We start from the raw sequence: 22,866 nt of genomic DNA on the forward strand, positions 1-22,866 counted from the left end.
GCTGCACAAGAACTTTATTCCAAACAGATGAATTGGAACCAGGGTGATACTGTATATTTTTCACCAGATATGTGAAAGCATATTAGTGAGAGCAGTATTTATTGCCCATCGCTGGTTGCTCTTTGGGATGGGAGGGCTATCTTTTGAAGCAATATTTTAATTTAGGATTGTATATGACTTGGAAAAATACATGGAGGTGATGGTTTCTGTACACTTGCTGTCCTTTTCTTTACTGGCTGATAAAGGTTGCAGATTTTGGAGGTGATAGTGAAACAGGTCTTAATGATTTGATTTGACTCAGGGAATCTATAAACCTTCAACACAACCAAAACTGATAATGGTCGGAATGGGTATGTGCACCAATGGATATCTGGCCACTTGGGTGAATGCAGTTACAGCAACATTTGAATGGAGTGTGTTCTGGCATTCTTGACTTGCATTTTGCTGCTTTTTTTTTAATTTTAAAAGCACTTATCGGGTGAGCCAATCGAACAGAGCACCTCTCCTCTGAGCTGTGCTACTGTGTGAGGTTGATCCAGTTGAGCTTCTGGTCAATGGTGTGGGGCTATTTGGTGAACATATCTTGGAAGAGTTTATTAGAGTTGGTTATTACCTGGCACTGTCATTTACTCCAGCCAGAATACAGTCTATTGGAAACACTCACGCCAGCAGGGATGAATCAATTCTTCAGGAATTTAAGGTAGAGCTGAATATGCTGCAGTTGTTCCTGAATAGCTTCCCTTTACTTTGTGAGCTTTAGTGTTGTACCTTTTTTTTTCCCAAATGCTGGCTTTCTGTCTGTTAGCATTTGCGACAACCTGTAGATTTTCCTGTGGCCATGCACCAATTTGATCACTTGTTAAAGTTTCTTGTTGAGGGGTTGGAAACAAGGGCCTAAAGACTTTATTGAATCAGCACAAGAATGAAATCAACTTTTAATGTATTGCCTGAGCAATTATTGTAATATCCTATCTGAAACTGGTCAAATTTATAGTTGGACTAAGGTGGTCACCTTTTTTCATGATGTTGTCATTTTACTAGGACATATGACAATGGTATAAAGCTATCTTTTATCTTGGCTTGCAGCATGACATGCTGAAGGAAATGAGCTGCAGTACACAAATCGTTTACCTTGTGCGCACCTCTGCTTCATGATTTGTCGTGTCTATAAATATAGACGCCAGGTGTGATTTAAAGGTTTTATTGAATTCTACAGTACTATGACCCATGTCTTGTCCTTTTGTTTACAGTTGTGGGAACTCTGAACCTTTCAAATAACAGCTTGAATTACTTTCAGTGTAATGTGCCACATTGCGTCACTGATGTGTTGGAAGATGTACTAGTACTGGAGGGGTCACCTTGGATGTTGGCTGAGGAGTCTAAATTTATGTATGGCCATTGCTTGAGTATTCTGTAGGACCCTCCGCCATGACATGAGACCAAAGCACATTGTGGAAACAGAAAATAAAAAGAACTGAGGACTCAGTCAATATAAAGTCAGAGTTTTGTATTGAAGTGATTCTAAATAATGAAGCAGGTTCTGTAGGCCACTGATCTCTGATCACTGGATGGATGTAGCATTGTCAAAATGGTGGCTGTGACTGGTCTGTCATCACAATGATCACATTAATTCCCTTACATGCTCCATTTGTCACCTTCCAATGTTATGCAGCACACTGATCATGTTCATTTGGAAAAGGTAGGATCATAGAATCCTGACAGTGTGGAAGCATTCCTTTCCAGCCTGTCCAGTCCACACCCATCCTATAGAGACCCACCCCATCCTTGCATTTCCCATGGCTAATCCACCTGTCCTGCACTTCCATGGACACTGGGCAATTTAGCATGGTCAATCCACTTACCCTACATACTTTTTGGACTGTGGGACGAAGCTCGTGCAGATGCTGGGAGCTTGTGCAAACTACAGTCACTCTAGGGTGGAATTGTATCTGGAGCTGTGAGGCAGCAGTACTAACCACTGAGCCACCATGTTGACATGAAGAGATATGCTTCAAAGCACAGCTTTGTTAAATTTAGCGTAGATTATAAATTGGAAAAGAATTCTGGGGAATCAAAGAATGCCACCATCTTAGTTACGTTGATGTCAAATAACTTTGGTCTTGTCACGGTTGAATTTCAGGCCTTAAATTTAACAGTAGTACATCAATCCAGAATCTTTTGTATGTTGGCCCTTTCTCAGTACAGAGATGTACATGAGCAGCAGATACTTTGACACATGTACACTTTAAATGAAGCAAAGAAACCAGGAAATTGACCCATTGTAATGTTTTAAAATTAAATCTGCATGCAAATTTCCTCAATGAATAAAACACCTGCACCCAAGTTAATATCTTCCAGGCAACATTGTGCCAATTCCTGGATTTATTTTTCTTGGTTTTTTAAAGTTTTAAAAGTATTTAATGAAAATGTAGCTACATTTTATGTATCACAAACTTGAGTTGATGGTAAAGTTTTTGCTTTATGGCTTTGCATTTGGAAGCTTCAAGCACAGACATGTTAATTATGCTGTAATAGTAGTAAAGTCTTGGATAGCAGGTCAATAACTTTATTTCCTCCATATTTGCAATGCATTATCTTAGATTATTTCATTGATTTATTAAATCAAAAACTAAAATCCATCTTGTTTAAGGGTACTTTGAAACATGACTTGCAACATTCATTTGTTTAGGTTCTTTGAGTTGAAGGCAGCATCTTGTATTTGTTGTTTATTCTAGCGTTCCTTTTCCTTTTGAGCTACTATCTTCAAACTGTGTTTTGTTTGCATCAATAACGATGCAGGTGTAAAAAGTCCAAACTAGCTGCCATTGGATGGCAAATTTGTTCAGTGCAGACAAAATGCATAGTGATTCATGTAATAAACATTTCAAGGAGTTGGTAATTAGATTTCTGGGGAGAGAAGTGCCCTTTGAAAATTCTAGGTTTGGGGTATGTCTGTCAAGTTTGGTTAAATGATCTCTTTCTGTAAGCCCATTGCCTCTGGGTGTAAAGAATATCTCCCCTGCCTTCTAATCATTCTATCAACTATGTCCCTTGCATATTGATATTTGATTTCTGAATGAAAAATCAATAATTCCTATTCAGTTTGTACAAAAACTCCCACACAATTTTCACCTCTGTCAGTTTCACCTCTACCTTTCTCTCTCTCCCAAAGAAAGTAACCCCAGCCAATTCCTACTTCTCGTGGAATCCTTGCAATATCCTTTTTTGTACTGTTCACCACGTAGTTCTGATCTTACCATTAGGGTTATGCACAGTCTTTCAGCTCCTGTCTATCTAATGTATTATGCAATTCTACTAAACTTAATGGCTCTTGCATCACTTACTCAGTGGTATGGGCATGGAATGCACTGACTGCAACAGTTGTGGATTCACCAACTTTACAGGCATTTAAGTGGTCATTGGCTAGGCCTATGGACCATGATGAAAATAGTGTAGCTTAGATGGAGTTCAGATTGGTTTTAACAGGGCAGCGCAACATTGAGGGCCGAAGGGCCTGTACTGCACTGTAATGTTCTGTTCTATCCTGTGTATAACCCCTTCCTTCATGGTTTTTTTTACTTACACTGACCTATCCTCCTTTTCCTTATGTCCTATTTGTCACCTTTTTTGTCAAACATTTCAATATTTTATTACATTTTATAAAGCTGCCTTTCTCCCAGTCCTTCGTTAATAGACAATAGGTGCAGGAGTAGGCCATTCTGCCCTTCGAGCCTGCACCACCATTCAATATGATCATGGCTAATCATCCTTAATCAGTATCCTGTTCCTGCCTTATCTCCATAACCCTTGATTCCACTCTCCTTGAGAGCTCTATCCAACTCTTTTTAATGAATCCAGAGACTGGGCCTCCACTGCCCTCTGGGTCAGAGCATTCCACACAACCACCACTCTCTGGGTGAAGAAGTTTCTCCTCGTCTTTGTCCTAAAATGGTCTACCCCGTCTTTTTAAGCTGTGTACTCTGGTTTGGCACTCGCCCATCAGCAGAAACATGTTTCCTGCCTCCAGAATGTCCAATCCTTTAATCTTATTTCTCAATCAGATCCCCTCTCCATCTTCTAAACTCAAGGGTATACAAGCCTAGTCGTTCCAGTCTTTCAGTGTAAGGTAGTCCCGCCATTCCAGGAATTGACCTCGTGAACCTACGCTGCACTCCCTCAATAGCCAGAATGTCTTTCCTCAAATTTGGAGACCAGAACTGCACACAGTACTCCAGGTGTGGTCTCACCAAGGCCCTGTACAGCTGCAGAAGAACCTCTTTGCTTCTATACTCAATCCCTCTTGTTATGAAGGCCAGCATGCTATTAGCCTTCTTCACTACCTGCTGTACCTGCATGCTTACCTTCATTGACTGGTGTACAAGAACACCCAGATCTCTTTGTACTGCCCCTTTACCTAAATTGATTCCATTTAGGTAGTAATCTGCCTTCCTGTTCTTGCCACCAAAGTGGATAACCATACATTTATCCACATTAAACTGCATCTGCCCACTCACCTAACTTGTCCAAGTCACCCTGTAATCTCCTAACATCCTCATCACATTTCACCCTGCCACCCAGCTTAGTATCATCAGCAAATTTGCTAATGTTATTACTAATACCATCTTCTATATCATTAACATATATTGTAAAAAGCTGCAGTCCCAGCACTGATCCCTGCGGTACTCCACTGGTCACTGCCTGCCATTCCGATATGGAGCCGTTTATCACTACACTTTGTTTCCTGTCAGCCAACCAACTTTCAATCCAAGTTAGTACTTTGCCCCCAATACCATGCACCCTAATTTTGCTCACTAACCTCCTGTGTGAGACTTTATCAAAAGCTTTCTGAAAGTCCAGGTACACTACATCTACTGGATCTCCCTCGTCCATCTTCAGAGTTACATCCTCAAAAAAATTCCAGAAGATTAGTCAAGCATGATTTCCTCTTCTTAAATCCATGCTGACTCTGATCTATCCTGTTACTACTATCCAGATGTGTTGTAATTTCATCCTTTATAATAGACTCCAGCATCTTTCCCACCGCTGAGGTCAGACTAACTGGTCTACAATTTCCTGCTTTCTCTCTCCCACCTTTCTTAAAGTGGTACAACATTAGCCACCTTCAATCCACAGGAACTGATCCCGAATCTATCGAACTCTGGAAAATAATCACCAACGCATCCATGATTTCTTGAGCCACCTCCTTCAGTACCCTGGGATGTAGACCATCAGGCCCCGGGGACTTATCAACCTTCAAGCCTAACAGTCTCTCCAACACCAATTCCTGGCACATATAAATTCCCTTAAGTTCAGGTCCTTCAGCCACTGTTACCTGAGGGAGATTGCTTGTGTCTTCCCCAGTGAACACTAATCTGAAGTACCAGTTCAATTCTTCTGCCATTTCTTTGTTCCCTGTAATATATTCCCCTGTTTCTGTCTTCAAGGGCCCAATTTTAGTCTTAACCACTTTTTGCCTTTCACATACCTAAAAAAATTTTTACTATCCTCCTTTATATTATTGGCCAGTTTACCTTCATACCTCACTTTCTCTGCATATTTCCTTCTTTAGTAATCCTCTGTTCTTTAAAAGCTTCCCAGTCCTCCGTTTTCCCACTTATCTTTGCCATGTTATACTTTTTCTGTTTCTTAACTTCCCTCGTCAGCCACGGCCACCCATACCTCCTAGGATTTTTCTCCCTTTTTGGAATGAACTGGTCCTCTTCTGCATTATACACAGAAATATCTGCCATTGTTCCTCCACTGTCATCCCTGCTAAGGTATTGCACCATTGAACTTTGGCCAGCTCCTCCTTCATAGCTCCATAGTTCCCCTTATTCAACAGAAATGTTGTCACTTCCGATTGTACCCTCTCCCCCTCAAATTGTAGATTTGAAGCTTATTGTATTATGGTCCCTACTTCCCAATGGCTCCTTCACTTCGAGGTCCCTGATCAATTCTGGTTCGTTGCACAATACCAGATCTGGAATTGCCTTCTCCCTGGTCAGTTCCAGCACCAGCTGTTCTTAAGAATCCATCTCTGAGGCATTCCACAAAGTCTCTGTCTTGAGGTCCAATACCATCCTGATTCTCCCAGTCTACCTGCATGTTGAAATCCCCCATAACAACTGTAGTAACATCTTTGCGACAGGCCAATTTCAGCTCCTGATTCAACTTGCATCCTACATCCAGGTTACTGTTTGGGGCCCTATAGATAACTCCCATTAAGGTCTTATTACCCTTATAATTTCTTAGCTCAACCCATATTGACTCTACATCCCCCTGATTCTAGGTCCTCCTGCACAAGGGACTGCATATCATCCCTTGCCATAAAGGCCACCCCACCCCCTCTGCCCATCAGTCTGTCCTTACAATCGCATGCTATCGTATCATCTATAAAACTTTTTTGTCAACTGCAATTCAAGTCATTGCTTTATTTTGATATATACAGTATATCAAATGATTGATTTCCTAGTAAATAAAAACTGAAAGATCGGAATGCTGTAAATAAGCAAACATTGCTGGAAAAGCCCAGCAGGTCTGGTAGCATTTGAGGAGAAATCAGAATTGATGTTTCTGGTCTGGTGACCCTTTTTCAGAACCTGAAGAATGTTAATTCTGACTTCTCATCACAGAAGCTGCCAAACCTGCTGAGCTTTTCCAGCAGCTCATGTTTTTGGATCTGCTCCTGTTGTCCTGTGAATCTCCACTATAATCAGCTTCTAGTCAAACATTTGTCCATCAACGCACCTTCCTGGCACTGAGCTAATTTTGTGACTACCCCTTTGTTTCCAAGGTAACCAAAAAAATAAACCTATTGCTTCCCAAATCCATAAAGAAGGTAAAAACCAAATTTATTTCATAGAATACTAATCCAAAATAAGCAGAGTTTCTGTCCATTTGATCTTTTGGAAGACTGTTAATTTTACTGAGTTCTGGCTGTTTTGAATATTTGCTGCTTTTTTTAAAAATGATTGAAAAGCCTTTTTTTTTTCCCTTGAGGGGTTATGTCTAGGAATGGTTATATTTCCTAACTCTGTAGACCATTTTGTATTTGACCTTTTTTGTGATGGCATTTTCATCTGAATATTAAGAACTAGCTTCTATTGTGCACTTAAATCAAGTGTAACTTTGTTTTTGAATGGAAGTAAAATTAGCCCATTGAACTGGTATATAATCGAGTGTTCATCTAGCCTATTAATAAAGCATAACCATTCAGTTTCTGATTGATACAAGGTGTAGAATAGTTTCGGGTGGGCTCCCTTTAAAAAAAAAATCAGATTTAAAACAAAAGTGAGAAGTTAAGTCCTCCATTCAGACCATGTGATTTGTTTTAGAATGGCTAACGGCAAACTGACCATCTTACACCTGCGATTTTTTTTTAATATATATGTCCATTGACTAATTTATTTATTTCACAGGGTTTCAAGATCCCGTCCTCCAACACCTAACAGTGATTCTGAATTGGTTAGCAAGCCATCTGAAAGAGGGATGAATAGAATAAACACAGAAATGCATTGGGCATGGGGAGAACTACCGCAAACCGGCAAGGTACCTAGACAATGCCATCCGGTTAGATAACGGAGTACCTTTTGTAAGCTTATTAATATTTCAAGGTTTTTGTATCGTGTAATGAAGAAAGGATGTTTTGATGTTTGTATATAGTTTAGTGTTGTCAGACATAAACCAATTCCCCATTGACATTTCTCCTTTGTTCCATGAGGCCTATTCCAGTAATGCTGTACGTTCGCACTGTCTATTCAACCTTTTTTTTATTTACTTGCTCATCCTCTATTTTTTTTCCCTCTTTCAAATGTTTAACTTGCTACCCTCTTCAGTTTATTCATGCTAAACTCTACTTGAAGAGACCTCCAATGATACACTCTAATAGACCCTTACAAATTCTGCCAACTGCACTCCTGCCACTGCCACCAAAAACTGGTTCCAAAACCACTATCTTGTTTTTAACAATGTTATCTTTTTCTATTAGAACGTTTTAGATTCCCTACAGTGAGGGAAAAGCCTGTTCAGCCCAACAAGTCCACACTGATCCTCCGAAAAGTAACACACCCAAACCCATTTCCCTCTGACTCACCTAACCTATGGGCAATTTAGCATGGCCAATTCACCTGGCCTGCACATCTTTGGACTGTGGGAGGAAACCGGAGCACCCGAAGGAAACCCTCGCAGATGTAGGATGAATGTGTAATCTCCACAGTTACCCGAGGTGGGCATTGAACCCGGGTCCCTGGCGTTGAGGCAACAGTACTAACCACTGAGCCACCGTGCTGACCAGTTTTCAGTTTGGAGTTGTACATATGAGGCCAGGATATGAATATGGTTAACAATAATGGTCTGCCAATTGAATTCAATTAACTTTTTTGTTATGTATTTAAATGAGAACAGTGAAAAGTTTACACGTCATCACTTAGGTCGCCATCTTGAGTACAAAGTTCCTCATTGCAGACTCTTCCAGGCAAGTTCCTAAGATGACAAACTAGAAAAATAAGGCAGTTAAAGGATTAATGTTACAGATAAGGATAAATTAGACAATAGAGAAATAGCTTAGAACAATAGCCCTTCCAAACTAATCCACGCTGGTACCTAGCTTCCAATCTGCATCAGACTTCATCTCTGGGCTGGGAGACTACATTACTCTAGAATCACCTTGAGGCTAAAAGGGCATGCCAAGTCAAAAGACTGCCACATATTATTGGGAGGCATGGTGGCTGAGTGATTAGCACTGCTGCCCCTCAGTGCCAGGAACCTGGGTTTGATTCCAGCCTCCAGTGACTCTCTAGCGTTTGCACATTACCCCAATGCCTATTTTAGCTTACTGGATGCTCTGGTTTCTTCTCACAATCCAAAAATACCAAGGTTAGGTGGATTGGCCAAACCAAACTGCCTGTTATGTCCAAGATGAGCAGACTAGGTGGATTAGTCATGGGAAATGCAGGGTGTTGGGGGTGGGGTTGGAAAGAGGTTCTGGGTGGGAAGCTCTTTGCAAGATCAGTTTCAACTTGATGGGTTGAAAGGCCTGCTTTCACATTGTGTAAGGGATTCTTTAACTTCTGATTTGAGACTGTTGTGCTGGGTCTAAGTGAGGCAGTGTCGTTCTGCACTGAGACTGAGTTCAGAACCCCACCAAGAAAATGGAAAAATGAAATATGAGTTTGTGGGGGGGAGAAAATTAAGGAAGAAATGGATGGAGTACATGAGCTCTGGCTGAAGCTGCCATCTTGGAAAAGCTGCATGATATTTCATTTTCTTTCTGGCTCTCATCTTTTTTCCTCATTCTTTCTCCTATTTATTCACTTTTTTTTTCCTTTTTGAAATCTAACCTAGCTTTGGGATTTGAGGCCTTTTTTTACTCAACATCCCTGTTCTTAAAATGACTTCTTTTCTATTGTTAATGAGACATGGAGCAAAAGCTGTAGCCTTTTTCTATGAATATGTATGTCCAACAGTTAATCACTTCTAATTTCTTTTCAGCTCATAACTCATCAGAAAACTGAAGAACCTAATCGGGTAAACATCACTCCATCTGGAAACACTCACTTCAGAGTGATCGAGAGTGCCCCCTATGTAAACACACACAACAATTCACCATCTCCCCCTCTTGTGAAACCTGAGCCCCTAGCAGTAAAAGAGATTGCTTCTCAGTCAATGGTCAATTTTACATGCAGTTCAGAAACCTTCGAGCCCTTGAGAGCTCCAGTTGTGACAGAAAATCAGGAGCCAGTCCATACTGGCAACCAAACGAAACAAGTCAACAAAACTGATTCCCCGTCGAAGAAGAAAGGTAAGAATGTCTGAAATGACACTGAAGCACTCTGCTGTACTTGCATTAAAACAGAACCTGTAGTTCTGTTATGCGTCATTAACATGTCATAAACTTCACCATTTTAAAGCAAAAATGATGGGACCCATACATATAGGTAAATGTTCTGTACTTTGTGTACAGAGGAACCTGGATTATCTGGCATTCGATTATCCGGACAAGATTACAAGGTCCCGATGTTTGGCTAAACTGTGCCATTCAGCATTCGATCATCCAAACAAAATACTCCCTGCCAGTTGTCGTTCAGATAATTTGTTCTGAAATCTTAGATTCACTAAGACCTGACTGTTGAGCAAGTGAGTTGCATTGGTTTAATGCTGGAGTGAGGAACTTTGCAAAACTAGGGATAAACTAAAGATGTGAATTCTTTGTCTGTTTTTAGTAACTCTGCATAAAGGATATCTTTGAACTTTAGTTCCAATACATTTTTGTAAGATACATTCCTTTTTGAGAGTGGGGATGTAAATCCTCCTCTGCAGTTCTCTTTTGTTCGAGGCAGGAGTTTGTCCCTCAGTCAACACGTTGGATAGTAAATGGAAGTTGCCAGAAATCTGAAATGTAGTAATACACTTGGCAACTATTCACAAGCCTACAAATGAACCGAGTCCAGAAAGTCAACAACTTGTGGTATGCTAAATATTTGGAGTGTATTTTCAGAAGGGCCTTGAAATAGGATATTGATTTGCAAGTCCGTTTCCTCAGATGTTTAAACACTGTTTCCAAAATTTTAAATTTTCTATCAAATTGACAAGCTTTTATCTTGACTTGTACAGTTCTTGTGGCCAAACATATCACCATTTCTGGACCTATTTTTTGTGTACGGCTTCCTGTGCTTACTGTTTTTAGTTTCCAAATGGGAAAACGTTCCTTTTATGTACTGTCTGTTTGATTGCACCCATGCATCTTACAGCTCCATGCACTCTGGTATCTGGTTAAACCTAAGGACTGAAAATGTTCTGATATGATTAATACCATGAGCTTTACCTGTATCTACTGGTTTCACTGCAGATGTCCACTTACAACTGGAATCCAAGTTCACTGAAAATGTTTGCTGAAACTGTATGGGATTGAATTGTGTGTACTGTTTCCAACCTTTGGTAATGATCAAATGGAAATGCTATTGGTGTTGAAGCCAAGATTTGTATCTTTAGATTTCCTCTTTTTTTTTTCCTCTTATTCTCAGATAAACGCAGTCGTCACCTGGGCACAGATGGCGTTTACCTGGATGATATCACGGAGATGAATCCTGAGATTGCAGCACTTTATTTTCCAAAATGGTAATTTCAATGAAACTGTGGATTTCTTTCCAGAGCTTAGTTAATGGTATAATCTAGAATGTGCCTGGTGTAACAGTAGTACTGCAATTATTTCTTCCACAGTGAAAATGGTGCAGCTAACAGGAATGAGTCTGAAAATGGAGTGCATTCAGAAAATCAGTCACCGCAAACTGTAGGCAGCTCTGGAATGGACAGTGGAGTTGACAGTTTCTCTGATACTACTGGGGACCTACCAACCATTGCTATTTCACTCTGTGGTGGGCTTAATGACTACAAAGAAATAACGAAAGGTAAACATTCCAGGAGGCCTAAATTGGTCAGAAAACCAGAAACCAAACCAGATTCACTCTAGTCCGGATCTTGCAAATGTGCCATGTATTATACCCATGTGTTCATCTAATTCCAATACCAGCAAATTGAATTTACACTGTCATAGACTAATTGTATTAGAAAAAATCTATGGTTGTGATTTAAGTTGTGACTTGATCAGTATTTAAAGCATCCAAGGCATCTCACTCCCATTTTAATTTGCTTTATATCTAATAGCTTAGAACATTAAGTATAATTGGACTTTTTCTATTTTTGTTTAGATACACTGCATTGCTCAAATTCATATAGCATGTTTTTTAACCATTACCTGTTCTTGTCAGTAAAATTTACAGTTGCATTAGGTATGAAGGTGACTCCATCAGGCAGCTTCGTTTTGCACCAAGCTCCTATAACTTTTTATGACTTTTATCTATGCTAAATCTTATAGTATCATAAAAATCTCCAGAAGCAAGTTTGTACAAATCTGATTTTTCAAAAATCAACTAAGTTGCCGCAAAAAGCATTGTTGTATGTTTCATTGGCCAGAGATTGTATTTTGCAATGTCATACTTAGCAACTTTCCTATTTGTGTAAAAAATCCATTTGTACGAGACCAGATTATAACTCTTGAAATACTGAGGACTGCAGATGCCATATTTTGAGTCAAGACGTGGTGCTAGAAAAGCACAGCATGCCGAGGAGCAGGAGAATCTGTTTTGCGCATAAGCTCTTCATCCGGAATGAGCTAATGAAGGGCTTATGCCCGAAACGCAACATTGACTCTTCCATCCTTGGATGCTGCCTGACCTCCCTGTGCTTTTCCAGTGTGATACACGCCCTCCACTCTTAAAAAGGGCTGGCATACCGGGTAAGGGCACCTTTTGAGAACAGCAATGGTCTGAAGAATATGATCTCTGTTTATAATCAGTGGCTGCTAAATACTCTTGATGCCAAAATGTGAGGGGGAACAGCAATGGTTTTGGTGCAGGCAACTTGGTTTGCCCAATCATTGCTCTGCCATGTGTATGTTTTGTGCAATGAAGGGATATTTTCTTGGGAACAAATCTCTAGTACTGGTTGTAGGAAGGATGGCATTCTGCCTAATCCATGAAAGACAATGGTAAGGTTCAGGGTAAAACTGAATGTGACCTGGGAATTTTAGACTTTTTGTTGTCATGGCTATGTACTGCCAAGTGAAGCCAGGAGACAAAATCTTTGGTGCTGAAGACCAACAGGAGAGACTTTGGAGACTTGATATTTTTGGATAGATGAATGAAGATGAGACAAATGGTCCTTTTTTTATTTTAAATTTTCTTGATCTTGTAACAAAAAATGATATACAATTTTCTGGGTTTTTTTTTTTGCAGAACAATTTTTGCAGCACTCTGTCACATACCAACAGTTTGCAGAGAATCCAGGAATGATTGATGATCCCAATCTGGTTGTGAAGATTGGAAACAAGTGAGTGCAATGGGATGCACATCTTGTTCTCTAAGTGGAGAATATGCACCAAGTGATTGCTCAGAATGTATTGGCCAAAATCTTCCAATCAGTGCTGGAATACCTATTCCCAGTGATGACTAGGCATACTTATCTGTTTACTTTTCGCTCTGAATTTTCTGGGCAATTATCTGATGGTGGGTCCTTCTAAACTTTGACAGCCTAAAAATCCTGGGAGGAAGTGGCCGAGAGAACCTGAAAAGCTCTTGAATGCACTAAAGCTTTTACATGAGTTGTGTCAATGTTGAGAATGAGACCAATGGGGGGTGGTGGTGAGATTGTTAGGGGGACTGTCCAAGCTCCCCTGGGTTTGAGGAAGGGGCTGAATAGTGGATTGGTGTGGGGCTTGGATGCTTCAGAATCGTAGAATGAAAGTTTTTTTTTAAGCTTAAAGTTAAGTCTGTGCATTAGAACTTGAGTTGTGGTGGAACATCTGGTCTTTGACCCATTGGGAGTAATGGGCTGCTTCCAATAATCTCTGGCCACCTCCTCCCTCCATTCTTTTGTATTAACTGCCTCCTTTTGATCTGACTATCTTTAACTTTATTCCTCATAGTTGACTAATCTATTCCTGTCGTGTGTTTATGCCTTCAACGAATATGAGCCAAGTATTCATTCTTATGCTACTAGCCATTGCCTGTATACCTTGGTACGCTTCCACTTCAAAATATCTTTTTCCATCACCGTTAACTTTCCATCGTACCTTTACCTTTTTTTTTGTTTCATTGACCCTATTGAGTTTCAGACTGAACTAAATCAGGGCTTCTCAAACTCTGGGTTAGGGTCTCATGTGGAGTCCCATGCTGAGACTGGTTTGTTTGTTTGTTTGCCAACTCCATGGTCACTGTGGGACTCCAACTGAGGTATATCAGCTGTGCTCCCTGTAATGGTCTTTGCCAAACCTGCTCTCCATGTCCTCCCCCTTTTTCTGATTTCAGGGAGAGGTAGTAACAATCTTCGAGCCTCGAATTGGAATTGTGTGGGTGGAGTGGAGAAGGGAGAAAAGTTTGCGAAGCACTGAATTACATTGTCTTCATATATGTGGGGAAATTTGTCAAGTTTCATTCTGCTACTTATGGAAGATCAATCAACCTGTTGGGATTCTATATTTTCTGATATGACTATAATCTTCTGACACAATCTCTAGGTATTATAACTGGCCAACAGCTGCTCCCATGCTTCTAGCTGTGCAAACATTCCAGAAACCATTGCCAAAGGTGAGTTAACATTTAACTGGCATAGAGACTAGTCATCCAATATGTAGACTTCTAAATTTAAAAAAAATGTTTTGTAACATTGATTTTATGCAATTGGAGACCTAGCCCTAATTCTTTCCATTAGGGGAAAACAATCTCCCAGTATCCCTCCAATCTTTTGTACGTTTGAACAAGATCACCACATTTCTTCAATGAGTATAGGCCCAGGCCCAACCTCTTGAATGTACTTTCACAAAATAGCCAATTCATTTCCCATGCAGGAGTCCAGTTAGAAGCAGTCCAGAGAAGGTGCACTCACATGTCATAGTAGTTGCCTTTATTGAACAACCAGTAGGGCAATCTAGACGAATGCATTCAGCTAGTTTGTAACCCTATGCACAAGTATTCAAGAATGGTTCTAACTAATTTTTGATGCATTGTCAAGGGTTGTGGAGACCTTAGTGAGGTGGTCTTAGGGGTGGGGAGTATAATTCACTTTAACAGGTATTATTATCTTGTAACAATATACAAACTTTAGTATATTTAAACACTGAATTCAGTAATAAATTAAATAAATGACTTGTTTTATTATGTATGCATTAAAATGTTCATGTCTGATTTAGAATTTCAATTCAATTTAATGTTAAATCTGAAGTGTTAACCTATATTTTATGTATTTCTAAACTATGTTTTTCTCTCTCCCTTTTTTCATTTTCCTTTTTGTGGTGATTTTGAATTTTTAAAAAATCATTCAAGTACTCATGTCTCAGTTACTTGCAGTCGCTGTTTAATGTTGCAACGTTTTGGTTTGCAAAGATTAGTTTTATGCCCACAGTATGTTGTTTTGTTGCTTCCTTTACTTGGGAAAACAGCATTTTTATGTTGGTTTCTTTTTGTATAGCATTTAGGTTCACCATTTTTTTTTGTTATTCCATTTGTTACTTTTGTACATTTTGTAATAGGTGACAGTGGAAAATCTGATTAAAGAAAAGATGCCTAAGAAAGGAGGCAGATGGTGGTTTTCATGGCGTGGAAGGAACACCAAAGTGAAAGTGGTAAGTTTTTTTTTAAATTTTTTTCTGTCCCCTACATAGTAATCATCCAAATAATAAACTGCTCAAATATAATGTTAGAGACCAAAAAAAAAACTGCAATTGCTGGAATCCAGAGTAGTCTGCCAGAAGGCTGGAAGAACACAGCAAGCCACACAACATCAGGAGGTGGAGAAGTCGCTGTTTCAAGTGTAATCCTTCAGAACTGAGGGTGGGTGTAGGGGGAACTGCAGATAAAGGGGGAGATAGGGCCATGGTGGTGAGGATAGGTGATGGGTCCAACCTAGTTTGGTGGTTGGGAGGAATGGAAGGGAGGTGGGATGGAGAGGAAGGTAACTTGAAATTGGAGAATTCAGTGTTGGGTTCTCCGGACTCTAGAGTGGCAGTCAGAAGTTGTGGTATTCCTCCAATAGGAGCTGTGGTTTGTTTTGGCAATGGAGGAGGCCAAGGATGGTCATGGTAGGAAGGGAGTGGTTAGGGGAATGGAAACGGGCGGTGACTGAGGTCCAGTTAGCACCTGCGGACCTGGTTGTGATGCTCGGTGAGCTGTTGCCTAAGTTTTTTTTTAACTAATTTTCCAAAGTAAAGAATATCATGTTAGCGTATGCAGTGTACAGTTTCATTGTCATGTATTATGGGATAAAATTTCATCAGTTGATTGGCAAATCATTCTTTAATGAGACCCCGGTCCAAAGAAGGAAATGTATCTGTAGTTAGCTGCTGACAAATCGGCCAGTTTGATTTCCTTGTTGAACTTATCTTGATGTGACCTCCTGAAATCAGCCATAGATGTACAGCACAGTAACAGACCCTTTTTGGTCCAACTCTTCCTATGCTGACCAGAGATCCTAAATTAATCTAGTCCCATTTGCCAGAACTTGGCCCATATGCCTCCTAAACCCTTTTTATTTAAAAGGCATCTGAATGGGTATATGAATATTGTAACTGTACCAGCTGCCTCCACTTCCTCTGGCCGCTCATTCCATACATGCACTATCCTGTGTGGAAAAGTTGCCCCTTTCAGTCCTTTTTTATATATATAATCATTCCCCTCTTCCCTTAAACCCATGTCCTCTAGTTTTGGAAACTCCTACTCTGGGGTGGGTGTAGGGGAAGACTTTTTAATGTTCTTCCTAATTTTATAAGGTGATTTCTGTCCTAGTCACTCATCTCTGGTCAACCTACAGTGCAATGGAACGAGTGATAGCTGACTGGCACTGCCCATTCAGTTTCACTGCAGAGCTGAGTCAAATTCCTGAGTGTAGACTCACAGAAACCAAAGGGCATTTCACCTCATGCCGTGATGATCATTTGACAGCATTTTGTGACAGTGGGCATTCGCAATTGTCCTCTGAATATATTGGGAAACCTCTTTCACTTTCACTTTCTCTGGGCTGGAAAGTGTTTGAGGTGAAGTCTCCCCTTTATCTTTTTGGGCAGGTTGTAGAATCCATGCGAGTTGGAAGAATCTGTGGTAAGAATTGGTTCAAATGGGTCAAATCTATTAACAGGCTCTGAAATGCAAGCCAAATACTGTGTATGACAAAATTCAAAACAGTCTCTGTTTCGAGTTGAATATGACTACATCACAAGTGCAGTTCTGAAAAAGTCCTACTGACTCTAAATATTTAAACTCCTTGTTTGTGCTCTCTCTGGAGATGCTGTCAGTTGAGTTTCTCCAACATTGTCTGCTTCAGGCCCTGTTGCTACATACTGTTTGCACTGATAAATCCAACATTAACAATGTGAAGGCCATATGAAAGCTCAGCTTGCATTGAGGTATTGAAGCACTTCTGAACATTTTGTTGACTTTACCTGCACCATCTTTACAAGACCACCCTGGTGTTAGCACCCCATGTGTGCACATACTTCCGTCATTGCTTCCTGCCATGCTGGGCAGCAGAGAACATGTTGGAGTAGGTGTTTATGCGATGGGCCAGTGGGAATGTGTGGGCTATTAGATAGGAAGTGTTACTCTTGAGGAATAAGGGAAGATGAGATTTGAGGCAGGAGTATATTTGAGGTGTTCAGTCTTGCAGCTTCATTTTCCCCCCACACTTGGTTAGTAGTTACTGTGGGGTACCATTTCTATCTCTCAAACTTTCAAGGTGTCATTAGGCAAGTATATAGAGTAGGCTCACAGATCCATGGGTGGCTGAATGGCCTACTCCTGTTCCGATCATCATTTTAGGGTTAAATTTTCTTTGTTCCACTGAGAATCTGTATGGTTCAGACATGGTGAATCAGCACTGGAAAATTCAGGCTTGGGTGGGAATTGCACTAGTCAGGGCATTGTGGGATTGACTTTCTCTTTCTCCTTGATCTTGTCCTTGTTGCGTGGGTATATGTTTAAGCTTTCCCACATGCCACTGCAGAAAGTGTATACTCCTGATGGATTTGTGCCTCTCCATCTGTTGAATGTCCTAACCTCCAAGTCATTCATTTTCACTTCTGGGTTTAGAGAATTGATCTTACTGACTTCTTTTTTTATTTGTCTGATTATTGCACTCGATCCATGTCGATGAGACTATCCGATCCCTCTAAGCATGTGTTTGGAGAACTGCCTGATGCTCCTGATCTTCCAAATGGAATGCAAAATCTATTTAGTTCCAACTTTGTTTTCTCACCAAGATCTTCAGTGCAGTTTTTGAAAACTGTGTGGCACCTGTTTTATTCTCCTGCAACCATAGCTTGAACTATTACAGCATGTTACAAAGCTCGTGTTCAGAGTTCTGGTTTCATGTTTTGTACTGATATGTTAAAATCAGAAGCAAGCCTTTTTGAGACTGCTCCACCATTTACTATGATCATGGCTGATCTGTTTGGAATTCATACACCCATCTAGCTCAAATATTTTTGATTTTCCATTCTAACAAACTGTCAACCTCTACATAATTCTGACATCAATTTTGACCATGTTTTGAGGCAGTGTTTCAAAGTTGTACATCATTTGTGAGGGGAAGAATCCTGCTCACTCTCTTTTTATATATAAAAAGAATAGTTAACCCCAACTTGTTGCTCCCTAATTCTCCCTCCCTCTGGAAGTATCCTTTCCAAGTCTACCATATGGAGACTGATCAGAACATTTTCCATTTCAATCCAGTTACCCTTTTGCTGTTCCCTTCCAGTAGAAACAAGCCCACATTGTACACATTTGGTCTCTGCGATTTGGGGTTACCAGTCCAAACAATGTCTACACTATCTCTGTTCAGGCAGCTTGATGTTTCAAGTTTGGATTGCATCCAGGCCAAGCGTTTTTTCTTCCGAACTGTATTGGGTGTCCATTAATGGGCTTGTCGTTTCTGCCTGGGAGACTACCTGAGCATCAAAACCAATTCGGGCATTCATTTTTTTTTCCCTGTTGAACTTACTCGATCAATACTGGCACCAATCCAGTTCCTGCAAATAGGCTGGATCAATTTGTTTGGAAAAATAAATCTGCATTGTACACCTATAGTTTATACAGCAGATCATTCACTTTTTTCACCCAGGAAGAAGAGAAAACATTTGCTGCTCAAGGTAAATCATTGGACATAATTTTCAGTTCAGGAATGATTCCATCTTTCAAGATGGATGTGACTACAGCTCTAATGATTGAAAGGATACTCCAGAAGTAATTCACAAAGAGATATATAGTCAATCTTTATCAAGGCAACAGAGTAGAGTGACATAAATAGCCTATAAAATTTCCCTTTCAGCTTCTCATTTGTTCAGTATTTGTTCTGTTAGCCTTTACTATGAAGCCGTTGACAGTCTGCACTGATTTTGCATATGAACGTACAAATTGAGCAGGAATTGCCACAAGGCCCCTCATGGTTGCTCCACTAGTTTAATAAAATAACAACAGACCTCATTAGTTCTCATCCCCTGCTAACCTCTAACCCCTAACCCCATTACTTATGAGGATTTTTAAAAAAACAAATGGCAGAACTGGATTGATTGACTGACTGTTCCAAGATTCTCCAACCCTTTTGAGAAAAGAAATTCCCCTCATCCCTCTTTTAGATTGGTGACTACTTTTTATTTTTTTAATAGTCAGCCCAGTACTAGCTCCTTTCCCAAGCTCCTCTTTGGGTGCTAACCCTAGTCCTGGTAACATCCAGGTAGTGGCAAATCATTTATTCATGATAATGAATGGATAAAGTCAAAGTAAAGATGAGAGTAATATGATGTTATGTGGCCTTAACCCTGGAGTCATGAAGTCTGCACTTCGTGTTTTTTTTAAAAAAGGTCTTTTGTGGTTTCTCAGAATTGGGGAAAGGCTTCAATTTGAGGAAGTTAATTTGTGTGTACCTTGGGAGCAGTCTGTGTGACACACTGCTGGCTGGGCCTCGGCGAGATTTTGTGTTGTGACCCTCTTTGCATAAGCAGCAGGTGGAAGAGTTCAGAAGTAGCTGAGACGATGTCGGTTTAGCTTCCTGCATGGAGTGCAGTTCCTTGACCGTTCAGAAATAAAACCAGCCCTACAGCTGCAGCAGACTCCATGTTAAATCTAATGTGAGAACTAGCATTCAGGATCAGACAAAGTTGGGAAAAGGAAAATTAATTGCAAGACTGACTGAGTTTGAAATTGAAAGGAAGCTTGCAGTAGTCATCTGAATAAAAGATCCTTTTATTGTAGTTGGGAGCTTTGAAATCTGAGCAGTGGGCTACTGTTAGCCAGTGTGTTTTGATGTATTAAGCCACTGCAGGTTGGGAGATCTCTGCTGGAGTTATAAATGAGTCCTGCTGGTCAATATTTTCATGGCTTAGCCAAAAGCTAATAAAAGTTGTTTGGTGAAATCTTGTCCCTTGGAGAATTGCTGGAACACCGAAGAAAAATTTGTGAATTCTAGGGAATGGTTGGTTACATCTTCTTTTGAGTTGACTCCAGAAAATGTGAATTAACCTTTTTTTTAAAAGGTATGGTAAGATGAGGGATAGCTTGGGGGTGTTGTAGGCAATAAAAGTAGAACTGTTTCATAATGCAAATATGTAAATTAGTGTTATGTTAATAGCTTACTTTGTTTAACCTAGATACATTTTTCAGTTAACTGCTACTTCTAAGCATTGACCATCCCAAAATGGATTGTAACATTTGAAGCTCAGCTTTCATTTCCAAATATAACAACAAATATTTCTGTTGATGAAAATTGAAGTACAGGTTTTCTGACATCTGTTTACTTTCCATTGAGCTTCTGCCTAAGTGTTTGGCATGATGAAATAATAGCTTTTTTTTCTTTTATTGTAATTTTCCACACTTAACCAAGACAATAAATAACATCGCAGAGATAGTAAGGTCTGCATGAAATGCATGTGAATAGACTGCCATCTCCAGGACTTTAAAAAAAGACCAAACACTATGAAGCCTATAGCTTTGAAGCCTGTAGCTTTAATGAAGGTTCTTTTGGGCGTAGGACTTGCTATTTGATGTAGCCATTATTCTTTGTAGATGTGTGGAAGTTTGTAGAATTGGAAATGATTTTTAAAACTTCCCTTCACTGAAAGGTTTCCTTTTTTTAAGGTCTTCAACAAAACTTAAGAACAAAGAAAATTTACAGCCTAAGAACAGGTCCTTCGGCCCTTCAAGCCTGAGCTGATTCAAAATCTGTCTAAACCTGTTGCCCAACTTCTAAGTATCTATATCCCTCTGCTCCCCACCTACTCATGCATCTGTCTAGACGCATCTTAAATGAATCTGCTGTGCCTGCCTCTACCACCTCTGCTGGCAAGGCGTTCCAAATGCCCACCCCCCTCTGTGAAGTACTTGCCACGTGTATCCCCCTTAAACTTTCCACCTCTCATCTTGAAAGCATGACCTCGTTACTGAATCCTCCACCCTGGGAAAAAGTTTCTCTATCCATCCTGTCTATACCCTTCATGACTTTATAAACCTCAATCAGGTCCCCCATCAATCTCCTTTTTTCTAATGAAAACAAAACTAGCCTACTCCACTTCTCTTCATATCTAGCACCTTCCATACCAGGCAACATCCTCATAAACCTTCTCTGCACCCTCTCCAAAGCATTCACATCCTTTTGGCAATGTGGTGACCAGAACTGTACACAGTATTCTAAGTGCGGCTGAACCAATGTCTTGTACAATTTTAACATGACTTGCCAGCTCTTATACTCAATACCCTGTCCAATGAAGGCAAACATACTATATGCCTCTTAACCACTCTATATCCATCTGTGCAGCAACCTTCTGGGTACAATATACCTGTGCTCCCAGATCTCTCTGCCCAGCAACTTTTCCCAAGGCTCTTCTGTTCATTGTGTAATTCGCTCTAGAATTGTCTTGCTTAAATACATCACCTCATTTATCTGGGTTGAAATCCATCTGCCACTTTTTTCCGTCCAACTCTCCAGTCTATGTATATCCTCCTGCATTCTCTGACAGTCCCTTATGCTTTCTGCTACTCCACCAATCTTTGTCATCTGCAAACTTGCTGATCAGACCAACAGTGCCCTCTTCTAGATCACTTATGTATATTAAAAACAACAGTGGCCCCAACACTGACCCCTGTGGAACACCACTGGTCACCTTTCTCCATTTTGAGAAACTCCCTTCAACTACTACTGTCTCCTGTTGCTCAACCAGTTCTTTATCGACCTAGCTAGAACACCCTGCACGCCATGTGACGTCACTTTCTCCATTAGTCTACCATGGGGGCCCTTATCAAATGCCTTACTAAAGTCCATGTATATGACATCAACAGCCCTTCCTTCATCTATCAACTTGGTCACTTCCTTGAAGAACTCTACGTTAGTAAGGCATGATCTCCCCTGCACAAATCCATGTTGCCTATCGCTGACAAGCCCATTCTTTTCTAAATAGATCCTATGCCTCAGTACCCTCTCCCAACAACTTTCCCACCACCGATGTCAGGTTCACTGTAGTTACCTGGAATATCCCGACTACCCTTGTTGTACAGGGGGACAGCATGAGCAACCTTCCAGTCCTCCAGCACCCCTCCTGTATTTAAGGATGCCACAAAGATATGTCATGGCCCCAGCTATTTCCCCTCTCCTCCCTCAGCAACCTGGGATAGATTCCATCTGGTCCTGGGGATTTGTCCACCTTTTATAACCTCTAGCCTACACAACACATCTTCCCTATTTATGCCTATGGGATCCAGACTAATCAAAATTCTTATCTCAAGATTCATCATGTTCCTCTCCTCAGTGAACACTGATGCAAAGTAATCATTTAAGAATCTCACCCATTCTCTCAGGTTCAACACACAGCCTTCCTTCATTATTCTTTAGTGGACCAATCCTTTAGTTACCCACTTCCTACTTATGTAACAATAAAATGCTTTGGGATTCTCCTTAAGTTTGCTTGCTAGAGCTATTTCATGACCCTTTTTTAGCTTGCTTGATTCCTCATTTAAGACTTGTCCTACTCTTCTGATATTCCTCCAGGGCCCATTCTGTTCTTAGCTGCCCAGACCTTATGTACGATTCCCTTTTCCTCTTGGCTAGTCATACGATTCCGTGAACAGTGGATGACAGAAGAATCTTGCTCTTCCTATCCTTTCCCTTCAACGGGACATGTCTATTCTGCACTATCCTTAACCTATCTTTTGAAAGCCTCCCACATCTCAAATGTGGACTTCCCTTCAACTAGCTGTGTCCAATCCACATTTCCGAGCTCCTATCTAATTTTGATATAATTAGCTTTGGCCCAGTTTAGCACTCTTCCCTTCGGAC

General features: G+C 40.4%; 1 protein-coding gene across 1 annotated transcript in view; it reads left to right on the plus strand.

Moving 5' to 3' along the window:
- The window catches only part of lpin1a (lipin 1a), an 81,713-nt gene that overhangs the window by 31,407 nt on the left and 27,440 nt on the right, over nucleotides 1-22,866 (plus strand). The window contains exons 6-12 of the mRNA XM_060853505.1: nucleotides 7,419-7,548; nucleotides 9,490-9,799; nucleotides 11,022-11,115; nucleotides 11,218-11,405; nucleotides 12,792-12,885; nucleotides 14,072-14,141; nucleotides 15,083-15,175. Of these exons, the coding sequence (XP_060709488.1) occupies nucleotides 7,419-7,548; nucleotides 9,490-9,799; nucleotides 11,022-11,115; nucleotides 11,218-11,405; nucleotides 12,792-12,885; nucleotides 14,072-14,141; nucleotides 15,083-15,175 (979 nt within the window). The remainder of the gene's footprint in view (nucleotides 1-7,418; nucleotides 7,549-9,489; nucleotides 9,800-11,021; nucleotides 11,116-11,217; nucleotides 11,406-12,791; nucleotides 12,886-14,071; nucleotides 14,142-15,082; nucleotides 15,176-22,866) is intronic.

This window comes from Hemiscyllium ocellatum, chromosome 3 (assembly GCF_020745735.1).
Source record: "Hemiscyllium ocellatum isolate sHemOce1 chromosome 3, sHemOce1.pat.X.cur, whole genome shotgun sequence".
Lineage (NCBI taxonomy): Eukaryota > Metazoa > Chordata > Chondrichthyes > Orectolobiformes > Hemiscylliidae > Hemiscyllium > Hemiscyllium ocellatum.